A 24,645-nucleotide genomic window follows, 5' to 3' on the forward strand; every position below is an offset into this window, starting at 1 on the left:
TCATTGTACTGAACTACACCAGTAACTGCTTGACGTCAAGAAATGACACACAAAAAACCAATGAGCATCACCTGCTATAGCTGTGGGGAACACACAGAGGACACTGTGGATCCTGAAGGACGGGACCAGTCGTCTGGTCACCAAAAAGGAAATCTGACTGTTTCACTGTCAACATTAGAGGCATTGGTGCAAAGGGAGTAGGGGAAGATTGCTCGGCGGAGATGATTGCTCACAGATGAGGGACAAAGATCTCCTCTCTCTAATTAAATCAATGTGGTGATGCAAAGAAATACTGTAAAGAAGATGCCTGGCTTGTACAGGAGCATCTGCTGCTTCATTAACACAATAACACTGACCACAGATGCGCATGAGTCACTAGTTCTTATCCTGCTACCTGTATATATCCATCCATCCATCCATGTATATATTTGTCCATATTAAGTCAAATCAGGTGTTTGCATCAGGTGTGTGAAGGTCTGACAAACCATTGAATGACTAAGAACACGCAGTGCTGCTGTTTTCCATAAGCAGTGCTGGTTTTGTGAACTTACCAGTGTAGGAAATTTTGTGTTTGTCATGAGATGCTGTGCCTCTGGCTGAGGGTTGTTCCTGGGGGGTCATCAAGCATTTGCTTATCAAATGGAGGGGGTTACACAGTAGTGACCACAGGAACATTGTCAAGAAAGTAAGGGGGGCTTACTGCACTCTATATCAAAGAAGAGCTCACGTGGGGGTTTGTAACAGGGTATAAATACAGGTTTTGTGTCCTCTGTCCTGCAGTGGATACTTTGTACATAGTAAGATGTGCCTTAGTAATTGTGATTCACTCCGTGTCGACATGAGAGTAAACTTTGAGATGGTTCATCGCACTGATGATCTCCAGTTGATTTCTTTATAAGAAGATTTCCACTATACCAGGTTACAGGCATTTACTGTCATCATTATTTTTATACTACTTTGCACTTTTCACCAGCAAATCAATTCAGCTCTGTAAAACTGAATTCGGCTTAAAGTGCATATTGTGCATGATTTTGACTGACACCTTGTTCCGATATCCCGGTTCAAGACCCAGTAAAAAATAGAAACAAGAGGAAGGGACATTTAACAATTCAAAGCCAGAGAGTATGTGAGTCTACAGCAGGCCTCAAACTGTGGTCCTGCTGGTCTCCCATCTTGATCAGGACTCAGCTGCTAACAGACTGAACAGACCTCATGGAGGTGATCAGGAGGAGCTGAAGAACCAGGACAGTTTGAGTCTGTGTGGACACGTAGTGTGTGATTTTTAGCACGTGGACTGAAGAAGCTGCTCCCCCCACAGTCAAAGGCCTGTTAACATATGCATGTGTATGGATGACTGTCTGTCCTGGCTGCCTCCAACATTAAGCTGGACTTCTGGAAAGAGCAGAAATGGGACTGAAGTTGACAGACAAGACAAAGTGACCCCTTGCCTACCGTTGTACAGACTCTGGTGGTGGGTGACGATGTCCTCCTCCGCTGCCCGCCTCTGACAAGCAGACATGCCAGAGGAGCCACTCTTATGCTCCACCCCGGGACTGTGCTGACAGTAACGGTGGCGCCGTACAGACTCTGGACTCCCAACAATCACCCGCCCTTTCCTGATGTGCTCGGTTGTCCCCACAGCTGCCTGTTTCACCTTGGGACTACTGCGGCCTACCTCCATAGTTTCAATGTGACGGGGTCTCTGACTCAGCTCTGGGCTGATCTTAGCTGAGCCTGGTGACACCTGCTCTGACATTGGTAGCTGTTTGTGGGGTAGTAGGTCAGAGCAGCAGGGTCTGGGCTGGGAGATGCATGGTACCCTGGTGGGAGCCTTGCTGTGTTTCTTTGGACTGTGTCCCCAAAAACAGCAAGGGTCTGTGTTAGTAAGGGACCCCCCGCCGGGCCTACAGGGCTGGGGGAAGGTGTGGTACTCTGAGGTGGAACTGTGCCTCCTGCCTGTGGACTCACTCACACCTCCTGATTTGTCAGCTTGCGCAACACCAGTCACTCCCGCTTTAGCCGTGGAACCCACTGGAGGGGGTTTATGGAGGGAGGCATCAGTGCTATCTGTGCTCTCTGCACTAGAGCCGCTACTCCCATCACCGACATCCCGCAACAAACCAGGGGCTGGGGCCAAGGTGTTCTGGCTGTCCATGGACCTCCTACAGCCAGGGCCCACTCTCTCTGCCTTACCAGCTGCTGTAGCCTCCTCCTCGTCCAGCATGAGACACACCTCTTTCAGTTCCATGTTCTCCCAGATAAGCTCCGCTTGCCGCTGTTCCAACTCCTTCAGCTTCCGGAGGTAAATAGTCACCTCCTTCCTCATGAGGCTGGCGCTGTAGCGACCCAGGCGCTGCCACTCTCTCATCACTCGCTTCCCCTTCTGTCGGTCATCATCAAGGAAGCAGCACAGGCCACGTAGCTCTTGGTTGTCCTCCTGCAGCTTCTGGTTCATGTCCTGGTTTACAAGGACACATGCACATACCAGCATTAATGACTTGTGGGTGAGGTGAAGAAGGCAGTTGTGTGTCCATGTGTTTACAGTGTGTGGTCGTAGCAGAGAAATCTAAAGAGGTATTTAATGGTGTTCAGCGCTTTTAGTTATGATATAGTAAAGGTTTCGCTCCTTCCTAATCTGAGTACTGTAGCATCCAGAAATCTAGACAAAAACAGATCATAACATTAATTATAATGATGATTATTTATTATTATCATTGTTAGCAACTGTGAACATTTTTCCTAAATCCAACAAACATGTCACAGTGAAGAGAACACACACAGCTGCAATATTTTTTAAGTCTGTGAATAAAAGTGTATGTATTTTTTTATTGGATGCTTTATTCTAAATTACACATTAAGCAGGTTTTACTGTGTCTCACGTCTTGTTTTCAGCCTAACTAGTTGGACACAGCGTGGACAGGAGTGGCTTCTGAGCGTCACACACCTTCAGGCTCCGTATCTCGTTCAGGTGTAGCTGGAGCCTCCGGTTCACCTCCCGCATCACCTTCCCGTGCTCCGCGATGACGCTCGTCTTCTCCGCCTCCGCCCTCCGCAACCGCCGCAGCAGCTCGTCTTTGCTCCGCTTCAGCAGCTCCTCATCGGCTGCGCTCTCTGCGCCTCCAGACATGTGCAGTTGCTGCCGTGGGCCTTTATCCATCCTTTTTAATTCCGGCGGAAAACAACTACTTTGGTGCATTTCAAAGTAAAAACTAAAGCCAAATACATAAGTGTGCTTCCGTCGTCCCTCCCACTACCATGCTGCGGTGCCGTTCCAGCATCACTCAGCGTGCTGCTCTCCGGCTGGGCATGTCACGAGTGCCGCAAGAAAGGATGCAGCTGCGCAGCCGGAGGCGAGAGGCGACAGGCTGCGGCGCCACTCTCTGCCTCGCCCGCTCCCTTTTCTGGAGACATGCTCTGTTGCGCCACCTGGTGTGGATGTGTGATCACTACGACACAACCACGGTGGACGTCAAGTAACAGCCTCATACCTGACTGATAGAACTGGATTTAGAAGTGATTACTGGCACCGAATCACCAAAGTAACTGAATCCGATCTGCCTCCTCATGAAAATCAATATTTATCAAGCAGCATTAACGTAACGTAAGTGTCTGCACGCCCCAGCTCCTGCAGTCAGCTGACCTGCTGAAGCACGCAAATGTTAAATATCACAAACCTGTACGAAAACAAACTTTATTAGAGCTTCCTTAATGTAACACAGCACATGTTAGTATAGAAAACATGGTTTTCTCCATGGTAAAACCACAGATTCAAAGACATCATCAAACACCTACAACACAAACAGCGAACATTAGTAAATTGTACATTTTAACATTTAACAACATTTTAGACATGATTCCTAAACTTTGGATTTTCTCTTGTGGCGAAGAGGAGACTGCACATTCCACTGCCTTGGTACAGGGGCCCTGAAACAGAAGACAGCTGATGAACACAAACACAACAGATGTGACCAACAGATTCTGGATAACAACTAAACTCATAGTTTCATTGAAACATTGAATCTTGTTCGTAACAGTAGAAGTTAAAACACATTTTTAAACTACACTGAAATATGAATTGCCGTTTACTTACTGATGCTCATCTGAATGTAGATGAAGGAAACTGCTCTGTCCAATTAGACCTACAGGAACACAGTAGAAGGAGAATCAGCCGATCCTTTAACCTGTGAGCCTGAGCTTTTCTCACTGTGGGGTGATTCATGCTGAAACAACTTCTTCCTGAACCCCTGATCAAATGACAAGTCAGAGCAGCTTACTTGGACCTTGGTCACTCATGATCTCGCTGAGTCCTTCCTCAAAGGTTAGGTTCACACCGACACCTGGTTACAGAACAGAGGTGACAAGACGAAATACTAGATCTTCACATAGGTGCAGTTATGGCTGGCAAACAATATATTGATGGACTGGAGTCGCCATAGGCGCATATCAACGTAATACGGAAAGCGGTTTAGTTTATTAGCCCAAGATAAAGTGTTTATTAGCCCAAGATTTTACCAAATCATGTGATTAGCGGTGTTTGGTCCTGTTTTGGTTCGGTTTGCGTTCTCACCGGGAGGACCGCACCAGAGTTCACTATTTGAGACCACCTCATTTCAGGGGTTTCGGTGCGCACTCAAGTCCGATTACTGTGTTCACAGCAGACAAAGACTACCCGCACCAAGAGGGAAAACAAACTTGAGTTTGATTCAATCGAACCAAATCCTGTAGGTGTGAAAGCACCCTTAATGATAAGAAACACAAATGGGTCTAAAGTCACGTAGAAAGGGTTCCATGAAGTGTAGTGTCAGAACACGTGCTGTGGGCCAGCTCGTACCTTTGGGCGTACTGATGGCTCTGTAGTTTACAGCTTCTTTAGGAATCACTGAGAACAGAGACAAAAATAACTCGAAAATACTAAGGCTGTATCCAAAAACCTTCCGCCTCACTTGACTTGAATATGTTCCAAAATATTCTCAAATATTGAAATATTTATTCTGTAACAGATTTAGGTCCTGACATGTGGAGTGACTAATGCTAGCCTTTATTATATACACACACATTACCCTACAACACAGTGAACAGCTGAACTTTCCCCCCAACTACAACTCTAAGTCATTGCATAATTTGGTGTTCTCTGCTACAGCCCAAAGCGATCGCTTCCACTGTCAGACTACTACTAACTGTATGGATACAGCTGTGCAGGTGAGGATTACCTCAGGGTAAAGTACTGCCCTAGTCTGGCTTTTCCCACTGCAGCTCTGAAGGTAGTAAAGTTACATCTGGATTTTACCTGTTCTCTCCAGGGTTATGGTCTTAGACTGGACGGGATCCTCCTGCACGGACCTGCCTCCACGCCTGATATAACAAACACGTGTGTGAGTGCACGCGGTTCTGCGGCATGAGGCGACTACTGTAGACATGAGACCAGGATGGAAACCCACCTTTCAGTGTGCAGCAGCCTGGCAGACTGAGGGTTAGGACACTGTGGCTGTGGAGTGGCAAAGGCAAATGGGAGGAGGAGCCTGGAACTTACAGGAGCGTTTCCAGCTGAACCCTGACAACACAAGAATCACCACAACACCGTTAGTCAATGAACTCAGAAAACACTGGCTGAAACATTCAGAAATATATAGTATGGCTTTTGGGAAGCACCAGTAAAATGTTTAACCTGATCCTTGCATATTATAGCATCTTTTAGTTTATTAAAGTAGCAACCTTTAGGACGGATTAAAGACATGGTGTTTGAAGACTGGAAATGTAAAAATGATTTTATGTATTATGAAATAATCTGCTGCACATTTACTTATTTAAATATAGAAATCAGTCAGCAAATCACAGGAAAGACATGGCATTCAATCTCACATCTGCAGAAGAAATGTAGAAAGATCTTTGTTTTTGCTGCCACTAAAATATTTGGATGCACTCAGCTTTGTTCTGAACAGCCATGGGATGTGTTGCACCGTCGTCGCTTCCTGACCTGTGCGCTGATCTTGGCATCTCCTGCTAGGCTGCAGTTATCCATCTGTTCCTCCATCTCTTTGTGCTTCTCAGCCTCATTCAGAGCGAACTCCACCTCAGCTGCCAGCTGCTCATCTCCAGAAAAGAACTCCTTCACCTCATTACGGTAGTCCTGCATGGTGACCTGACAGGAAGAACAGCATGGGGTCACAAAAAGCTAAAGTGTTCTCGACCCAGGCTGATGTAGGATAACCATCTATTAATCACTGGATGTTCACTAAACCTGACCCTACTCTACAGATCGAGGGTTAGTAGCTCATTTACGTGTGGATGAACTATGGATATGGTCTACTCATATTGATGCATAGATCTTTGTCAGTGCTGTAGATAATGTCTCTTCTCAAGTGTCTGCGTCCACGTTGTGGTCTCACCTGGAGGTAGGCCATGAGATCTCTGAGAGCGGGAGAGCGTTTCTGCTCGAGCAGATTCTTCAGGCTGATGATCAAGGGAACTGTGTTGTCTATAAAGGCTTTCTTCTGAACCTGTAGGCAAGACAACTTGCAGTCACTGCTCCTTACTACTAGAAACCTGAATTCCACCAGGCAGAGGAAGTACTATTGTATTTGACATTTATTTATGGTGTCACCGCACAACCTGTCTAAATAATACAAAGCTATCTACAGTACATGAATGGCTTTGTTCAGACTTGACCCCTTGGTTAGCTGTAGGCATTTAAAGATGAGAAGCCTTTCCTTGACCTGGCTGCAGCCTTATGTTGTGCATATGCTTGACAGGAAAATTTCTTTTTAGAAACCTGGACTGAAAAGAAAAAGCTCGAGGAGACATAAACTGGAGGAGTTAGTCTTAGGTTGCTCTAGAGCAATAGTCTGACCACAAGTATAAACGCCAAAGCGTCTCTGAAATAAACAGATATGTTTTAGACATTAAGAGAAGCCTACAAAGTTTTGGCAACTCTACCTGGGACACAACCTTCTTCTGCGCCACCTGCAGAACTGCTTTCGCCATGTTGGCCATGTTCTCCTCCTCCGGTTCTTCCTCTGCAGTGGTAGCACTTACGGCCCGCAGCTTCATCTCCTTCAGACTCAAGACGTTGAAGGTCTCTGACAAGATTTCAGCCCCGTCTGCATCTAGAGGCAATTCTTCATCTGCAAAGCATGCTGGGGTATGAAAGATAAGGGATTACAAGGCTTGTTTTCAGGTTAATACTGCGCCAGCTTCAAACGTGTGCTTGGCAATAATGTAATAGAGAAAGCAAAGAAAGCAGATGTGTGACTTGATTTTATGAATCATATTAAGCATTTTAATCCCACATGCATATTCACCTAAGACCGTCTGGTTGATTTTGTTGATGATGTTGAAGCGCTGGGCGTCTGTGAAGTTCTCCAACAGGAAGCGGTAGATGCGGAAGCGCTTCTCGCGATTCTGGGCTCCTTTGAGGGAGAAGCGAACGTTTTCTCTGCACAGTTTGTAAAAAGTAACACAAACAGTAACAAAACACATTAATGTTACATCGTCTCGTCTTATATAATGAACTGGGTGAGGCTTCCTACCGGTCACTTTGAGGGAACTTGTTGAAGGATTTATGTTGGTTGTAGGAGTTGAAGTGAAAGATGCACTCAATGAAGTGCTGGCTAAACATTTCTGGGTTCTTCTTCAGCAGCCCGTGAAGCAGACAGTATTCACACAGGCTGAGGAAGGAAACAAGAGGCTTGGGGTTTAGGTTCATAGTACATTTCTTGGCTGGAGTATCCTGCTACTGTTCTGTTCACAAATACCCAGAGTTACCTGGCAATGGCAGGAACTGGGTCTACCAGCACCACCATGAACCGAAAGAAGAGGGAGCCCTTCCATTTGACAAATTCCTCCTAAAATAAAATAATAAAAGCAACAAAAGATTATGGGATACTCCAGAGGAAGGAGCAAAAATAGCTGTTTTTATTTTTTTAAGCAAACATCATTGATAATAAATATGAAACATTTCCCACCTGGAGCAGGTTGGTCAGCATAATTAGAGTCTGCTCTCTAATAACAGCCTCGCTGTCTCGCAGACACGCAGAGATGTTGGGGATGTAGTAATCCACAATGTTGGTGTATCGAACACACAGATCACACATAATGACCACCACATTGTTACGTACGGCAACCTGTGAGCCCACCTCCAGCTCCCTGGCAAACACTGGCAGGTACTTCTGGACCAGCTCCTCATGCTGCAGACACAGTTTAGCTGCACCAGGCAGAACAAGTAGGATTATACCACAGATGTTTATAAGCTTTATATAGAAGAAGCACAGAAGCTGGGACAACAGTACCTAATGTTATAACTCCATGTGCTCTGACTTTGGTGGGCAGAGAGTTTGTTTTGAACTGGGACAGAGGCAGTGAGGCAGGAAGCTCCTCTTGGCAATCTGTCAACCCCACACACACAGACATAGTTACCTCATTAATGTATGTGTGTGTATGTGTGTGTGTGTGTGCGCATGTGTATTAAAGCAGAATACAAACATCTCCAATTACATGAGCAAATCAAAAATCTGGTACTTCAAATAATTACAATTGCATTTTCATCAAAACGATATATATCTTCTCCTTCTCCTCCCGTTGGTCTGTCTCCACAGCAGATCATCGATTTCCATCTATCTATATCGTGGGCCTCTTCAACTCTGACACCAGCCAACTTCATTCTCTCAGTTATCACATCCACAGATCTCCTCCTTTGTCGTCCTTTTGCCATGTTGCCTGGCAGCTCCATCTCCAACATCCTTCTACCAGTATATTCACTAACCCTCCAGTGCATATGTCCAAACCATCTCACTCTGGCCTCTCTGACCGTGTTGCTAACACAGGCAACGTAAGCCATCCTGCTGATATGCTCATTCCTGATTTTGTCCAACCTCGTCATTCCTAAGGAGAACTTCAGTACCTTCATCTCTGCTGTCTCCATCTTAGCCTCATGTCTTTTCCTCACTGCGACCGCCTCTAACTCATAGAGCAGAGTTGGTCTCACCACTGTCTCTTTAGAGTCTTGCTGACTGACTCTCTTCTTTCACTTTCCTCCATCCGCTCCTACCTGCCCCTTCACCTCTTTTCTACACTCCTCATCCCACTGAACTGTTGACCCCAGGTACTTAAACTCCTGCCCCTTCTTTACCACAGCCCCCAGTAGCTACACTCTTCTACCTCCCTTCTTCTTGTTTATTCATAATTTCTTTCTTACTACAGTTTAAACCCATATGCAAGAGCTTAAAATAATATCGGTCACCATTAATGGCATTACATTAATATTCATAAGGCCATCATGGCCACATTAATGCACTAGTAATTACAATCCACAATGAAATGCAAACAGTTAGTCTCCTACCTGCAGGTTTGTCACAGTGTGTTGTGAAAACAGACTCCACTAGCAGCACTGTTCTTTTGCTGACCTTTGAGGGACAGTGAAGTGACGCCACACCTAGAGTGTGGAGGTGTTTGACCTGGAACAAGAATGTCCATATTTTAATCAGACACAGCATTGTAGTATAACACTAAGCAGGGGTGGTTCAGCACTCCGAATATCTTTGAATCCCTTTCCAACACACAAAAAACTCTCATCACTAGTGAAGAATTGAAAGTTACTGAAGGGATAATACTTCTCACCATCAGCTCCTCGTTTGCGTTCTGGCTTCCATTTTTGCTCAGGATTAAGGAAGCTAAGTAAGTCTCACAGACTGAAACCAGCTCTCCACAGTGTTGGTTCAGAAAAGCCTGAAAGGAAAATAAAACCACTATCACACATTTCTGATGTGTTTCCATCAATATTAGAAATTATTAAACACGTTATTCTGTTCTGAGGTTTGGTGGGCTGCTGACACTATGTTTATCAGATCTGCAACCTGAGTCTGTTTGATGTCGTCACTGCGGCCGAGCAGGTAAAGAGTCTCTATAGCAGCACTAATGATCTCCAATGACAATGTAAAGGTCTTCAGCCAAGACATCAAGTCACCTGAAGAGAGAAAACGGTGAGGAAAATTCAAAGTTTAGGCCTACCATAATTTATCATCATTACACTCAATAGTCACTTACTAACTATCCTCCCTATGGTATCTTCATTCAAATGTACAGCGATGTCTCCCATCACACTGAGGATGTGACAGCAGGTTGGAACACTAATGTCCTTTGAACTAACAGAAACACAGATATATTACATATCTTGGTAACAGTCATCAGTTACTCATCTGAAAATAAAGGTTTATATGACTCTTACCAGATCATCTGGTCCCAGGCATCCAGGATCTTGCCATAGGCCAACCTGGGAGATGAGGCTACAACCTTAGAGAGCAGCAGCCATGCCCCAGCAGCATGTTCAGCTTCAGTGTGGGAGACCAGGTTATTGATGAATGTTGGTGTGAATTTGTTCTGTTTGGACCAAATGGTGAAGGCCCTATTGAAATATTGTCTGGAGACCCAGGATAATGATGCATTCAGTCAGTGTCTGTTCTTTAACAACTAATGCTATCGTTTGTATGCATCATGTCCAACCTCAGGTTCTGACACTCGTGACATAGAAGGCTCAGCAGGTCCCAGGTCAGCCTTTGACTGGTGTCCAGGTGGCGACTGGCAGAGTATAATTTGACGTGGCTGAGCAGCACCTGATCCAGAGCCTCCAGGGCCTTGTCCTGCACAGAAGCCTCAGAGTCCACCACAGCCGGCATCACAGCGTACAGCCAGGCCTTCTGCACCACACTGTTCTCTGGTTTAGCCTAGTGGTGAAAGGAAAAATTTAATGGCAGTTCATTTTCTACAGCAAGAGACCCAATGTGCGTCTTGTGTGTCATGTTTGACAGAGTTTCTGAGTGACACTCACAGCCAGCAGTTCTGCCATGCACTGAAGGGCCTTCTTCTTCACGGACACAGCCGAGTCCCTGCAGCGGTCTGACAGCACAGACAGGTTCTCCCAGCTCATGCCGATCACGCTGTGTTTAAGGAGACCCAGCAGGGCCTGAGGAATGGCAGCAGAGGAAAGAGTCTTGTCACTAAAAGCTTGCAGCAATAAGGAACAAAGGTGACTGCTACAGCTCGGTTTCTGTACCTGCAGTGCAGCCTTCCTCACGTTTGTTTTTGAGTCTTTTACACGTCGCAAGAGAAGAGTCAGGTTCTCCTTTGCTGCAAATAATATATATAATATGAAATAAGTCACATCTCATCTCAGTCAGGTTTAACAGTGAGTGCACTCACCATCGCATCCTGAGCCGATTGTGGTGGTGATCTCTACAGTCCTAAAAGGCAGAGTACTGTAGGTCTGGGTCTGCTGGGAACTGAGACTTCCTAAAACATACAAATACCATACAAATACCATTATTAGAAACCCCAATACTCCACACAACACGTTGCAATAAAGCTGGTTCGCGTGTAAAATGTTGTGTTTTATTTGATTTCAAAGCCTAATTTACCCAATATCACATACTTGACACCTTTCTCTCAGCAAGTAATCAGTTAGTGAAACAGGTGTGACTTTCTGTTAGAGAGGTTCACCAACTAATCACTTTCATTTTGAGAGAGAAGAAAATCATTCAGTGTTTTGAAATGTCATTTCTGAATCGAAATGCCTGAACCATTGATAGACCCGTTTGACCTCACTAGAGATTCTTTAGGGAGAAAACAGTGATTTTATCTGCAGTAGCTGGAAGCAACAAATCGCCATCAACATCATGAACTTATTCTCAGGAGGTCCCAAAATACTTGTACAAACAAACAAACAAACAAACAAACAAACAAACAAACAAACAAACAGGTGCATGTACCTCCTGTGATCTCCCCCTCCAGTTGTGTCAGGGTTCCAGCTAGAAACAGAAGGGTAGACTTTAAGATACATGCCAACACTTGTTTACTTACGGTGATGCTACAAACCATTGTTTCGTAAAATGATCCAAGTGTAGGGCTTGGGCACTTGCTCCTGCACTTGCTCCTGCTCTGATTTTTTTGAGATGGATAAAATCTATTTAAAGTATATTCTTCCAGTGCAGTTGAAAACGTTTAATCCATTGAAGAGCACAAATGTTAGAAGGAGTATTTGAATTCATTTTATCACCTATCACACTCGCTTCAATATGTTTCCTGGCAAACATAAATTGACAATAACCCACATTCAGTCAGCATAAGGGTGACGGGCAGTGGGAGCTGTACTGTAACCAGCCTTTGTTTTCATGAGATGTTAACATAGTGTAACTCTGAATTTAAAACCAAATCCTGTTTTACTGTCATTCCATACACTACTATATAAAAACTAGACCATTATTATTACCTAATAACTTGAAATGATTAAGGCAGAGCTCAGGAACAGAAGCCAGCACATTTCAACAAAGAGCTTCCAAATTTAATGTGAATAAAGCTGGTACAGCCCATTGAGCCAATCTAGTTTGGTGAAACTCCCTTATTTCTTTACATAGGCCTAAATTCATTCATTCATTCATTCGTTCGTTCACTCATTCACAGAACAGAATTTGCAGATGTAGAAAGCTAAAGATGACTTGAATGCATTGTTGTGTTTTTTTCAGTGCAGTGTTTGAAATACTTCAATCATCAGGCCACCACCAGCATACTGCCATAAAAACCCCTGAAGCGTTTAAATGCTGGAACACTAACATGAAGCCTTTCTAATCAGGCCTTCTCTGTGTGCGTGTGGGGGTAGTGTTTTCTTACTGGCAGAGAAGAGGTTGTGGACGGCCCGTGTGACGTTGTGGGAAGGCAGCTCCAGACACTGAGCCAGGCAGGCGAAGGCGTGTCCTTGGACTGTCGGCGACTCGTCCATGCGCCGAGCGAAAAGCACATTTTGAATGAGAAACTTGTGTGATAGGAAGCAGGAAAGCTCTGGGTCCAGACACTCATCTGGAACCCGCTCTGGCTGCTCCAGCAAAACCATTACCACATCCACGGAGAACAGCCGAGGCACCATCTACACAAAAAAAACAGACTGTATGAACCTGCAATTCAAGGGAAGAAGTAGTAGAAGCTAGACTGACTTTCGGCAGGTCAAAGGTTGGTTTTAAATCTAAGACCAACTCCAAGAGTAATAAAAGTGATGCTAAGTGCCATCGTTTCATTTACAATCAAGACAGACATGTGACCTGTTTGGAAGGCAGGGTGCATATACCAACAGAAAAAAACAAGGGCTATCAAGTCCTGTAACTGACAACTGCTCGTCAGTCATCATAGTCAACCAAGTCATAATTTCGCTCAGTCAATATTACTTAAGCATACAAGTTACTCAACTGTGCATTTAATTCTGTTAGACTTTATACATAAATAAAACCAATTACTTGTCCCATAATCAAAATTTAGAAAGAAAATGTTTCCATCCTGTAACCCATCAGCATTTATCACTGACCATTTATTTGATATACAAATATTTGCATTCAATCAGGTGGAACCACTACACACCAACTGGTGGCCATTTAAAACAGACGACTTAATGACCCATCAGGTACAAAAACCTGCTACCACAGCCAGATAGTCAGATCTGTAGAAGGACAGAACATGAAGTACATACATACTTTCCAGTTGCCACAAAGGCTTTAGGATAAACCTTCACAGACAGTATAGTGTAGTTATAATATGATAAAAAGGTGGGTTACTTTTGTGTGTCGGGAGAAGTTGAACAGCCACTTAATGAAGCAGGCATAATCTGAGCTTGTCATCGGAGATGTCAGCATCCCCACAGCCTGGGCACCGTGGCTCCGAAACTCACATTTCTCCACCATCTAAAAACCCCACAGCACAAAATCACCTCACCGATCACATACCAGCAAACTATACTACCAATATGTTCATCATCTAGATTTAAACAAACCAACTTGTGATTTTTTGCATTATTAAGCAGTAATTAGTTTAATGCAAAATTCACCTGAAAGCAAATATGCTGCAGGAGGATTTGCAGTAAAGGCAGCGCCAGCTCCTTCAGCTCAGCCACAAGATAACTTGAATCACATACGCACAATTAAAATAGTAATCAAGAGAATATAAATGTGCAAACACAAAACCTCACATCAACTTCACTTGCCTTTAATTACAACTAACAAGTGTTATTCAAAACATTTGTTAACTGGGATGAATTGAATCAGATTACCAGACAAAATGGATGGCCTGGTCACGTGTGGCGAGAACAGACTGGTTAGGTACGAGGAGGGCAGGCTTTCCTCTGTTGCCTTTATTCATCATCAGGATCACATAGAGAAGTCGGTGGAAAACCCTCCTCAGGGACTAGACAGCACACACAACAGTTTGGATTCTATTATTCACCCACACGGGCACCCACACGGGCACCCACACGGGCACCCACACGGGCACCCACACGGGCACAGACAAAATGCACTTTTGACGCCACATGCACCTCATACTAAACCCTATGAATTATCTCCCATGTTATAGTTGTTATAAGATAAAATTCTGAAGTACACTACAGATTATTTTCTCCCCTTTTCCAGTAATCCTAATTTCTCTTTCAATTTTTAAGCACTGGAAATAGGCCTAAAGATTTTTTATAAGTCATATTTGTATGGTTTGGTACAGTGTGAACATTTGTAACATTCCCTTTAACTTTTCTGTCTCTTTGTCATTGTCATCCATTGTTTGGCTATTCTCTAGATCCACCATACTGTATGTGTACACCAGCACCTATCACACTGTTGGGCATTGGTTTAGCATTCATCTCTTTTACAAATAGGCAAAAGAACTAGCAGAGACAAAAAGCCCTAATGATGTCAGCATATGTTTACCTAAAGAATCAGCTGTACAATGGAAACATTTGTATGATGGCAAGTAGCCGTAAGCTCAATGAGACTGATTCTAGCCACGTTGCAAGCAGAGAAAACATTTCAAGAAAAATCTTTTTGTATAGAACTGGCAAAACATGGACCGTGATAAAAGGATCTTACTTCTTTCTGGTCTCCATGTTTTGTTGAGCAGAGAACCTGCAGACCATAAAAAGCCATCTCTGGAACACTCCTCAGCTTGGTGATATCTCTGAAGAAAAAAAAACAAAACACACCTCCTGCTACGTCTCTGGTACACTCTTTACCATATATCTTCTCTATATAGCAGAGACGTTGTATAACTCACTGTACTGCAGCAAAGGTTAGCTCTCCAACAGTTGGCTCAAAGTAAAGCAGCTTACTAAAAATCTGCAGAGACAAAACAACATTTTACCACTCATGCACATGAAGACGGTGGGATGGTGGGCTCAGCTGTTACCTGTGTGAGGTTGCTAGCACTTTGTGGTTTGTCTTTAAGTGGAAACATTTGCAGGAGTCTGAGAAGGCTCTGAACCAGAAGAACAACTGCATCTCTGATCTTCAACAAGTCCTGACCCGAGAAATGATGTCCTTTTTCCACGTCCTCTTCATCTGCCTCGTCCACTTCCATCTGAGAAGAGAAATAATAGATCATTAGGAATAATACACCATTGCCAAATTCAGGTAACCCATGACAGTGATGCACATTTAAGGGTGATGCATTTATATCAAGTCACACACTATCCAAACCCATTTCATTTTTGACACAGGGCTGTACCTCTGCTGGGTCTTTCCGCTGAGGTTTGGAGCGTTTTCCCTCCGTCTGAGAGCTCTTGAGTGCGTCCTTTTTGCGCTTCTTTCCAGTGTCCTGAGGCCAGCAGCGGGAAGTCATGTCTGAGCAGATCTCAAACAAAACCTCATGAAAAGCTTTATTGGCGATGCTGCCTGGCAGTAGTAAACACACAAAGATATAAAGGTGACATTTTAAGAGCGTTGTGCTGAGTCCCAAGTGGATTGGGAAAAGATTGACAGCAAACTTAATAAAGACATTATCTGGAGACTTTCGCAGGTTTTATTTATCTATTTTCCTCACCTGGAATTCCCAGGAGCAGCAGGTAGACAGAGGCAGCGTGCAAGCCGCTCACTCTTTGCTGGACACTAGCGGTTTTGTTTTTTCCTGCCAGGACAAAAAAGGACAACGCAGCCACCAGGGACTTGACTGACAATCCATTCTCCCCCAGAACGGCCCAGATACTCTGCAAAGCAAAATGAAACACAAGGTGCTCATACCAGGCAGACTTAACATCATCTAGACTGCAGCTGTCCATTTATCGAACATCCATTATGAATAACCCCTCCCACCCCCTGCACCACACTGTAGAGGCCCTGACCAGCTCCTTCAGCACCACACTGTTACACCCCCAGTGCAAGAAGGGGCACTACCGTAGGTCATTGCTCCCACAGACATAGGTCTGTACAACATATCACTGAAGTGACACACAACATGTATCTACATGGTATACTCATTCACTTTTGTTGTGTAAATCCCAATATCATCCACATCATCAAAATCGTCATATCATTATCGATGTGCAATATACGTGCAATAATCTGATTTTAGACTGAGTGCGGATGTGCAATAATCTCATCTGCCATCCATCAATATGCCGTATTTCATGCTGTAGATATGCATAGTTTTTTTCAGATTAAAGTTTACTTTAGTTTTTATTTAAAGTCTTAATTTAAAGTTACTGTTTTATTTTTCTTGTACGGTCAATACTGCTGTCTATTCTATTCTGCTTTGTCTGATGTCTTCTATGTCTCTTTGCTGCTATAAAACAAAAATTTCCCCACCGTGGGATTAATAAAGTCAAACCTAACCCCCAACTTTTGTGTTTTAATTTTATAAAACTTCCTTATTTAGACATCTAAATACTAAAAAGGACACAACTACTGTTATATTAGTTTTCTGTGAAGCAAAGGACAGATCAGTATCACCTGTGAAGCTTCATAGTTATTTGAAGACCGGTGCTGGTCAGCAGTGTGGTCCAGTAAACACTGGTACAGGCTTCTCAAGGCTTTGTCTCCAATGGCTGTTAATTCTTCTTCTATGGTTTCATCCAAAGGTTTTCTCTCCGTGAACTCCAAATCCCAAACGGCATCCACCCAAGCTAAAAACAACCAGAGTAATTAAATGACTGAATATAATTTAAAACCACAGATGAGAATTAAGACGTTTATTTATAAGCCTAAAAGTAGAAAATCAAAGCTAAAAGCTCTGGTTATTGTTTCCTCCTTCCCTCATACTTTTACCTTCACTAGTTATTCTAAACACACTTACAGAAGCGAGTAGTGCGCAGGCGCGAGCCTTGCTGTAGCTCGCTGTGATCACTCTGTCTTACCATGTTGCCTTTTCTGTAATTTTCCCAACTTGTTACTTATTGCAAGTGATTGTCTTTACAAGTCTAAGTATTTAAGGTGCACTCTCTCTGATCATGTTCGAGTTTTTTCGCTTGGATTTATACTTTCCCTCATCCATAAAGCTGGTGCGCAAGAGCGAACCGCGCACCACGCAGCCTTTGTTTCCACCCGTGATCAGCTGATCTTGCTAAGATCGGCCGTAAAGTACTTGCCTTTGTCCGGAACGTCAAGCTTCCCTAAAGAAATAAAGAAGGAAAACGAGGGGATGCTAAGGAGGTAAAAAAGTTCATGGCAGTGTGAGGTCACTGGATAATAAAATGGACGAACTGACAGCTCTAGTGAAAGACGAGAAAATCTTTGCTGAGTTTTATGTGTTTCAAGAAGACCTGGCTGCATGACGTCATCCCATACTCCAGTGTTAATATTGACGGACTCAATAGGATCCAAATTACGCCCTTACACATCTGCTCCATCGCACCTACAACCACCTGCAGCCTGGCGCCTCAGTGAGGATCATGTTCTTTGATTTCTCCAGTGCATTTACCACCATCCAGCCTGTGCTGCTGGGAGAGAAACTGAAGGACGTGCAGCTGGAGCCCCCCCTGATCTCATGGATCATGGACCACCTCACCAACTGCCTCCAGTACGTCCACCTGCAGAACTGTGTGTGACACCGTGCTCTGCAGCACAGGAGCTCCACAGGGGACAGTCCTGTCTCCTTCCTCTTCACCCTCTACACCTCAGACTTCAGGTACAACTCAGAGTCCTGTTCTCCAGAACTTCTCTGATGACTCTGCTACTGTAGGACATATCCAGGGTGGTGATGTCACAGAGTACCAGGGAGACGTGGACAGCTTTGGACTGGTGTGGACAGAACCACCTGCAACTGAACATCAGTAAAACTAAGGAGCTGGTGAAAGACTGTGAGTGCTGTCACCTTTCTCACTATTAAAAATGATGAGGTGGAGGTGGTGACTGAGTACAAGTACCTGGGAGTGTACTTGGACCAGGTACAAAAACCTGGGAGAGTACTCACTCCTCAGCTGTGAACAAAAGGCTCAGAGCAGGATGTACGTCCTGAGGAGGCTCAGGTCCTTTTACGTGTGCAGCTCCATGCTGAGGATGTTCTATGAGTCTGTGGGTCCAGTGTTTTAGGCTGTGGTCTGTGGAGCAGCAGCATGAATGTAGCAGACAGTAACAGACTGGACAAAGTGATCAGGAGGACTGGTTCTGTTCTGGGGTGGAGCTGGACCCCCTACATGCTGTAGCTGAGAGGAGGATGCTGGTCCAACTCCTCTCTATAGACAACACCTCGACACAGCGTGTGGCTGGACAGAGGAGCACCTTCAGCCACAGCTGATCAGTATTAAGTTCTCCACAGAACGCCACTGGAGAACCTTCCTACCGGTGCCATCAGCCTATAGAAATGACTGAAACTGGTTATTATCAATTATTAAAATTGTTTTGATTATAACTGATTAGAGCAGGACACACAGACATATCTGATAAGGAACGAAGTACTGAGGAAGAAGTGTAAAGACGTGAGAGACATAAATACTACAATGGAATCATTTGAATGAATAGTACAAACTGAAAGAAGTGCTGGTGAGACGTTTGACAACTTCGAGGCTTTAGTGGTTACAGAACTGCATCAGCCAGCGACGTCGTTTAGCTTCGCGCGTAATTAACGATTCTGTCGGTTCCACATTTTAAAAGGGACAACCCTCAATTAACTCTAAACTTACACGTAAAAGGAAATCTGCAACGTGATGTGTCTGACTTGCATTTATCGCCGTTTCGGCTAAACTAGAAAGACGTAAAGTTCTAAGTAAGATTTATTATGAACGTCACACGATACAGACATTAAACCGGAAACAACAAAATGTCAGCTACAGTTGTTTAAAACAGCTTATAGAACTTTATCACAATAAAAACTTTGCGTACATACAAAAACTGAGCTTTTTGTGTTTCTAGTTACCTTCTGGGATATCATATATCTTCAGAAAATGCAGCGCAGACAATAACTCCATTTTGTTATGTTTTGAATCAGCCCGCCACAAATGAAGCCGCTTTCTTTTCTTCAACTTCCGGACTTCCGGTCTGAAACCCGTGGCCGCCACCTCCTGGAATAATATTCATATATAATAAAAAGAAAATACATAAATATATCATTTATTATATTATACATCCCTCGCTCCACTTACCTCCTCTTCTATCTCTCCTCTCCTTATCTCCTCTCTCTCTCTTCTATCTATCTTCTTCTCTATATCTATTGTCTCTTTCTTTTTTTTATATTACTTGTTTTTTCTTATCTACTTATATTATATTGTATTATATCTACTTATCTATTTATATATTCTTTTTACTTTTTATATATATATATAATATATATTGGAGGGTGAGGGCACAGTGGTGCCTGTGGTGATCGGAGCACTGGGGCTGTGACCCCCAAACTGGAGGAGTGGCTACGACAGATCCCTGGAAAACACATCCGAAATCTCAGTCCCAGAAAGTGCAGTCCTAGAACAGCAAGGATACTGCGCAGAACCCTCAGCTCCCTGGCCTCTGGTAGAGGACCCGAGCTTGGAAAGTGGATGAGCCCACCCGCGGAGGTGAGAATAGAGTGTGTATAGATATATATAAAATATATATATATATATCTATATATATTATATATATATATATATATATACTATATATATATATATATATATATATATACTCATATTCTTACTTAGTTTATTATTATTATTATTATTATTATTATTATTATTATTATATATATTATTATTAGTGATTGAGTTCGCCTATATATATATATATATATATATATATATATATATAGGCGAACTCAATCACCTCAAACAGTGCGCGCAAACCCTGCCCACATCTGATCTGGAAACTTTTGTTTTTAGCCTGGACGTAACTTCGGCTAGCTAGTATAGTTAGCCAACTAATTCTCCACCGGCGCCACAGAAATATTCTTTTTAAACCTACTTGACTCCTCATTAATGGTGTTTACGACAGAACAGCAGTTTAAAGCGGAGCCTCAGCCCGCACACCTGCCGTTACAGCCCGTTCAATCTTCCCCAACGGGAGGGAGTCGGAGCTGGCGGCCATGATGGCTTCGACTTCAGGGTCTCTCCAGTATTTTCGTGCACCGATCCAGAGTCAGACGTGGGCGGAGCTATGCGTACTGTTTGACGTGTTTGAGTTCGCGTCTCTGATCTGAGACCAGCGCTGTTTGAGAGTAGGGATGGAGTCTACTTGCCCATTCATGAATATTCAGTTTACACTCGGCCAACATTTAACATTTACATTTAACATTTAACATTTAACATTTAACATTTAACATTTACATTTACATTTAACATTTACATTTAACATTTAACATTTAACATTTAACATTTAGATTTAACATTTAACATTTACATTTAGCCCTGCGATGGACTGGCGACCTGTCCAGGGTGTACCCTGCCTCTCGCCCGTAGCCAGCTGGGATAGGCTCCAGCACCCCGTGACCCCGCACTAGGGAGTAAGCGGTTAAGAAAATGGATGGATGGATGGCATTTACATTTAACATTTAACATTTATATTTAACATTTATATTTAACATTTAACATTTACATTTATATTTAACATTTACATTTATATTTAACATTTACATTTAGACTTTTGCACATTTAACTAAATGTGAGAAAACATGTTGTGTCATTTAGTTAAATGTGAGAAAACTAGTTATAGGTGTTACTTTTACATTTGGCACCCCATATCTCTAAACATAGATACTAAGAGGATGACTAAGATGACTAAGAGGAGATGAGCAGAGTCAGTGGTACCGGAATCTGAAGTAAACTCTTTCCTTCTCTCTACTTTGAGAATAAAATTTGCCTTCTACCTTTATAATTTTTACGTACGAATGAAATGTAAATATTTAAAATAAGCAAAAGAGGAAACATGTTGCTCCAACACCTTAACCAATCAGAGGAGAGCAGACGTAATCCTCCATCCTCTATTATCCTCATACTTAAAATGGGAGGCCACAACATTAGAACCATGTTTTACAATAATAAACATGTGGTAGAATTAACAATTTGATGCTGCACATTTTACATTTACATCAACATTTACAATCACTTTTTTAATGCAAATTGTTGCTTAGACTCTGGAGACTCCAGCTTCTGATGTGTTCTTTCTTTTCTGGATTTCTCCATTGTTATGTGAACCAGAGTATTGGTCTGTCACCACTAGAGCTTCTTGCTGTTGCAACACTCTCTTGTTTCTCCTTGCATCTTAATGCTCCTAGTCCAAATATTTAACACCAAAATAGTCTCATTCCCCAATTTTGGATCAATCAAAGTAAAATAACTATTGGTATTGTTTTTATTTATAAGCAGTAGGATATGACACGCTAAGAGGTTGTTTTACAAAAAAAAGCATTTTCTGATAGAATAGCAGCGTCATCTGTATCTACTCTAACATACAATTTGACCATAGAACAATAAAGTGCAGTCATGAAGGGGGTGATTGCATGAATTCCTCATTACTGAAGCATCATGTGAACGTCTCCATTTCTTCATCCAGGGCCTCTGGATGGTTCTCCTTGTTGTATGTGGCCCATTTATTCAGTCTGCTGTACAGAGGCAGCCCCCCCTTCTCCCTGTAGAGGTACACACCAGTCACTCTGTTCCAGTTGGTGCTGCAGATGGGACCTGTCGACTGGCTTTCAGGCAGACCCTCTCTCTCATCCTTCTCCATTGCCACAAAGCCAAAGAAGCTCTTGACACTCTCTGCAGCCAGGAGGCGAGCGTGGACAGCTGCTGTGCGCTGGAAAAGGGCGTTTTCGCTAGCACGGTACTGGGACCAGTAGTTCTCCTGCTGGTAGCCCAATGGAGAGGAGCAGCGCTTAACACACAGCATCAGGAATACGGTTAGAGACATCCCTGCCACCAGCAGCCAGCCTATCAGCTGAAAACAACAAAACACATCAGTAACCTGCAAGTCTGAACCCACTAAGACACAATGCATTAACAATTAGTCATGATTATTTGTGTAGGTAAACAACCAGCACATCAACAAAGCTCTGGGTGGACTTGTCGACACATGAGGAGGTTTCCATGAACAAAGGATCCAAATTTAAATTTTCTACCAAAACTTTTCAGCATGAAGCCGTTGAACATTCTCTCTCTAATCAAATTTAGCATTTGTAATGCTTCAAGCTTAGTTGACTTCTTTGACATTGAGGACGTGATGCAGGGCTGATTATCAGGGTAAAGCTTCAGCCTCTGGCTTCATTTACTTGCTACTATTTTAAAAAGTTCCTTTAAATTCAAAACCCCTGTTGCTGTGGACAAGTCGGGTAAGTTGGTGTGGAGCTACCGTAGCTACAGGCAGGATAGGATGAACAATACAAAGTAAAGGACTTCTACCACCTGAGATTCATATTTCATTCGCCGCTCAATTTCCGCTTGGAAGACTTGCAGCTCCTTCGGGACGCTACTTTGACAAGGGAATGTGGCCATAACGTCTGATCCTTGATCTGAGGAAAACCCCACCAATGTACTGGGGTCAACAAACTCACTGAGGGCACATGTGTATGCCTGGCCCTGCAGCAAGGAGATGACCACCCAGGTTAGCGGAGCCACTACAGCTCGACCAATGATGGATCCCAGCAGCGCGAAGGCTGCTGCTCCAGACACCCTGCAGCAGCTTCTGAGCCGACAATCGGACACCAGGTCCCAGGTGCTTCTGTTCACAGTTACTCCTATGAGGAAAAAGGCCAGCGCTGGAACACCGATGACAGCCAGGCCATAGATGTAGTTCCTTCCAGGGGAGCATGGACATTCAAAGGCAAACACATTGTAGGCAGTTTGGCTGGCTACAGTTCCCAGAGCAATGAGGCCGTTGAAGATCACCACATCTTTACTCTTGAAGAACAGGGATGCAAACCTAAAGTTCTCTGTGATCAGTGAAGCAGCAGCAGCCATGTTTGTCAGAATTGAACACTTGGTTTACTGTCCGTCAAGCTGTAGGGGTGGAAGAGAAAAAGAAAGTAACTCAAACAAAAAGCAGGAGTGGCTTAATCTGACTAAATGAACACTCACTAAACCAGGCAAACGGAGCCAGAAGAAAACAGAACAAAGAGTCTCTGTGAAACAGAGTCATGCTAACTTACGTTGCTGCAATGTCTTGAGGTGAAACATGTGACTCAGTCTCAATAATCCATAATAAACATCCTGAGGAGAAAATGTTTATTTCAAAACACAGTCATCAAGAATCCAGCGTACAGAGGATCTCCCCTCTGTCTGCCACTCCGTCCGTGTGAGCGGTGTGAATGCCAGGCGTGACTCTTCAGGGACGGCCCACAGCTCCAAAAATGTGGTATGCAAGTAAAAACATATGTTGGAGAGCACAGAGCCACATGAACGGCCTGTGCTCTCAGACCCACAGTTATGTTCCATTCGGTACAAATGAAAGTGAGCAGCACACATATAGGCTGTACAGGGATGACTGTGGCTGCATGTTCTGCCTGTTGCTGGACGGGCAGACAGTAGGGACGCTAGTTTACTGTGTACAGCCAGTCCACCCGGCGTACACAGTAGCTGGGGCACAGTGCTCACCTGATACCACACAACTACAGACAATTATTTCTTCTTCAACACCTTTAAAAATACATTTTCAAACATCAAACTGTAACAACAACAAAACTGTTGTGTATGTACTATTTATAACAACAATGGGGAGATTGGTGTTTCCACCAACCTGCATGTCAACAAGCTGCATGCAAAGCAGGAAGGCCAAACCCAGACACAGTCAAATAGCCTGACAGCAGGTCTGGGCCTGCAGGCCAGAGGGTCCCCTCTGTTGGGCTGTGTGGAGCTACATGTGAGTTCAGTCGAGCTCTGACCTGTCTGGTCTAGTTTCTGCTGGAAACATTTTGTATATGAACTGAAACACACTTCACAAAGTGCATGGTTTTTGGTTCCCAGTTTTTGTTTTTATTCATAAAAGACTATGATATATATTATGATTATGATAAACATTAATCAAGCTAATGTTACTGGGTTCATTCAGGTGTGGTCTTCTATGATTTAGACACTGGGATGATAGTATAATTTAAATAATTCACCCTCTCCAGTAAGAAGTCTGCACTTTTTGGAATCATATTAGAATTTAGATGCACCACTGTACAAACATGTAGCGTAGTAAAGTGAAACTGACTGAAGCTGCCGTCTGATTGTTCACTGTTGGAACTGGTGTCTTCTTTTCATATCTACCTTCTGTCTGCTCTGCTCCCTTTTTGAGATGAGTGATGGCAACAGGACTTCATCTGTGTCTGCTTTTCCTTTGCATTACTTTTACCGGACTGCTGTTTCATCCCCTGTTGTGCATACCTCTTTAGATTGGATACAAGGAAAGAGGGAATCATTCTCGCTGTGAGGCGACGGTGCTACCCACCACACCACCGTGCCGCTGAAGCAGT

The 24,645-nt window shown here is 43.6% G+C and overlaps 3 protein-coding genes across 11 annotated transcripts in view; all 3 read right to left on the reverse strand.

Moving 5' to 3' along the window:
* Positions 1 to 3,550, reverse strand: part of LOC114870649 (coiled-coil domain-containing protein 85A-like) — a 115,435-nt gene extending 111,885 nt beyond the window's left edge. For all 8 annotated transcript variants that reach the window (XR_008692681.1, XR_008692682.1, XR_003788404.3 and 5 more), the window contains exons 1-2: positions 2,945 to 3,550; positions 1,453 to 2,458 (exon numbers count right to left, since the gene is read on the reverse strand). Coding sequence is in view for 5 of the 8 variants with exons in the window: in XM_055502832.1 (XP_055358807.1) it covers positions 1,453 to 2,458; positions 2,945 to 3,196 (1,258 nt within the window). In the remaining 3 variants the exon portion in view is untranslated. The remainder of the gene's footprint in view (positions 1 to 1,452; positions 2,459 to 2,944) is intronic.
* A 127-nt stretch (positions 3,551 to 3,677) lies between these two features.
* Positions 3,678 to 20,280, reverse strand: ncapd3 (non-SMC condensin II complex, subunit D3). 2 transcript variants are annotated; one of them, XM_029175564.3, is made up of 36 exons: positions 20,160 to 20,280; positions 19,141 to 19,285; positions 16,740 to 16,912; positions 15,835 to 15,997; positions 15,520 to 15,635; positions 15,202 to 15,372; positions 15,070 to 15,131; positions 14,886 to 14,973; positions 14,078 to 14,211; positions 13,856 to 13,928; positions 13,587 to 13,712; positions 12,655 to 12,907; positions 11,757 to 11,795; positions 11,191 to 11,280; positions 11,045 to 11,118; positions 10,820 to 10,954; positions 10,495 to 10,715; positions 10,220 to 10,411; positions 10,039 to 10,136; positions 9,849 to 9,958; positions 9,613 to 9,720; positions 9,335 to 9,449; positions 8,286 to 8,381; positions 7,962 to 8,200; positions 7,762 to 7,841; positions 7,527 to 7,664; positions 7,299 to 7,432; positions 6,934 to 7,133; positions 6,387 to 6,497; positions 5,975 to 6,139; positions 5,439 to 5,551; positions 5,288 to 5,352; positions 4,832 to 4,879; positions 4,275 to 4,337; positions 4,091 to 4,139; positions 3,678 to 3,924 (listed from the first exon to the last, which is right to left on the reverse strand). In XM_029175564.3, the coding sequence occupies exons 1-36, from the start codon at positions 20,169 to 20,171 to the stop codon at positions 3,858 to 3,860; spliced, it is 4,266 nt and encodes a 1,421-aa protein (XP_029031397.1). In that variant the 5' UTR covers positions 20,172 to 20,280; the 3' UTR covers positions 3,678 to 3,857. The 2 variants fall into 2 exon arrangements, with proteins under 2 accessions (XP_029031397.1, XP_029031396.1); XM_029175563.3 differs by having other exon boundaries at positions 15,520 to 15,686; positions 20,160 to 20,279.
* A 1,251-nt stretch (positions 20,281 to 21,531) lies between these two features.
* On the reverse strand, positions 21,532 to 23,500 carry LOC114842213 (calcium homeostasis modulator protein 2-like). Its single transcript, XM_029127829.3, has 3 exons — positions 23,338 to 23,500; positions 22,595 to 23,188; positions 21,532 to 22,130 (listed from the first exon to the last, which is right to left on the reverse strand). Exons 2-3 carry the CDS (start codon positions 23,147 to 23,149, stop codon positions 21,717 to 21,719), a joined length of 969 nt encoding a protein of 322 aa, XP_028983662.1. The 5' UTR covers positions 23,150 to 23,188; positions 23,338 to 23,500; the 3' UTR covers positions 21,532 to 21,716.
* Positions 23,501 to 24,645: the final 1,145 nt, after the last annotated feature.

This window comes from Betta splendens, chromosome 15, assembly GCF_900634795.4.
Source record: "Betta splendens chromosome 15, fBetSpl5.4, whole genome shotgun sequence".
Classification (NCBI taxonomy): domain Eukaryota; kingdom Metazoa; phylum Chordata; class Actinopteri; order Anabantiformes; family Osphronemidae; genus Betta; species Betta splendens.

Excerpts from the sequence above, each read along its gene's own strand:
- LOC114842213 (XM_029127829.3), bottom strand. The coding sequence starts at position 23,149 with ATGGCTGCTGCTGCTTCACTGATCACAGAGAACTTTAGGTTTGCATCC. Across the intron at positions 22,131-22,594 it reads GAATGAAATATGAATCTCAG|CTGATAGGCTGGCTGCTGGT; the intron begins GTGGTAGAAGTC and ends TGTTGTTTTCAG.
- ncapd3 (XM_029175563.3), bottom strand. Across the intron at positions 8,382-9,334 it reads ACACTGTGACAAACCTGCAG|ATTGCCAAGAGGAGCTTCCT; the intron begins GTAGGAGACTAA and ends TGGGGTTGACAG. Across the intron at positions 4,338-4,831 it reads AGCCATCAGTACGCCCAAAG|GTGTCGGTGTGAACCTAACC; the intron begins GTACGAGCTGGC and ends TTCTGTAACCAG.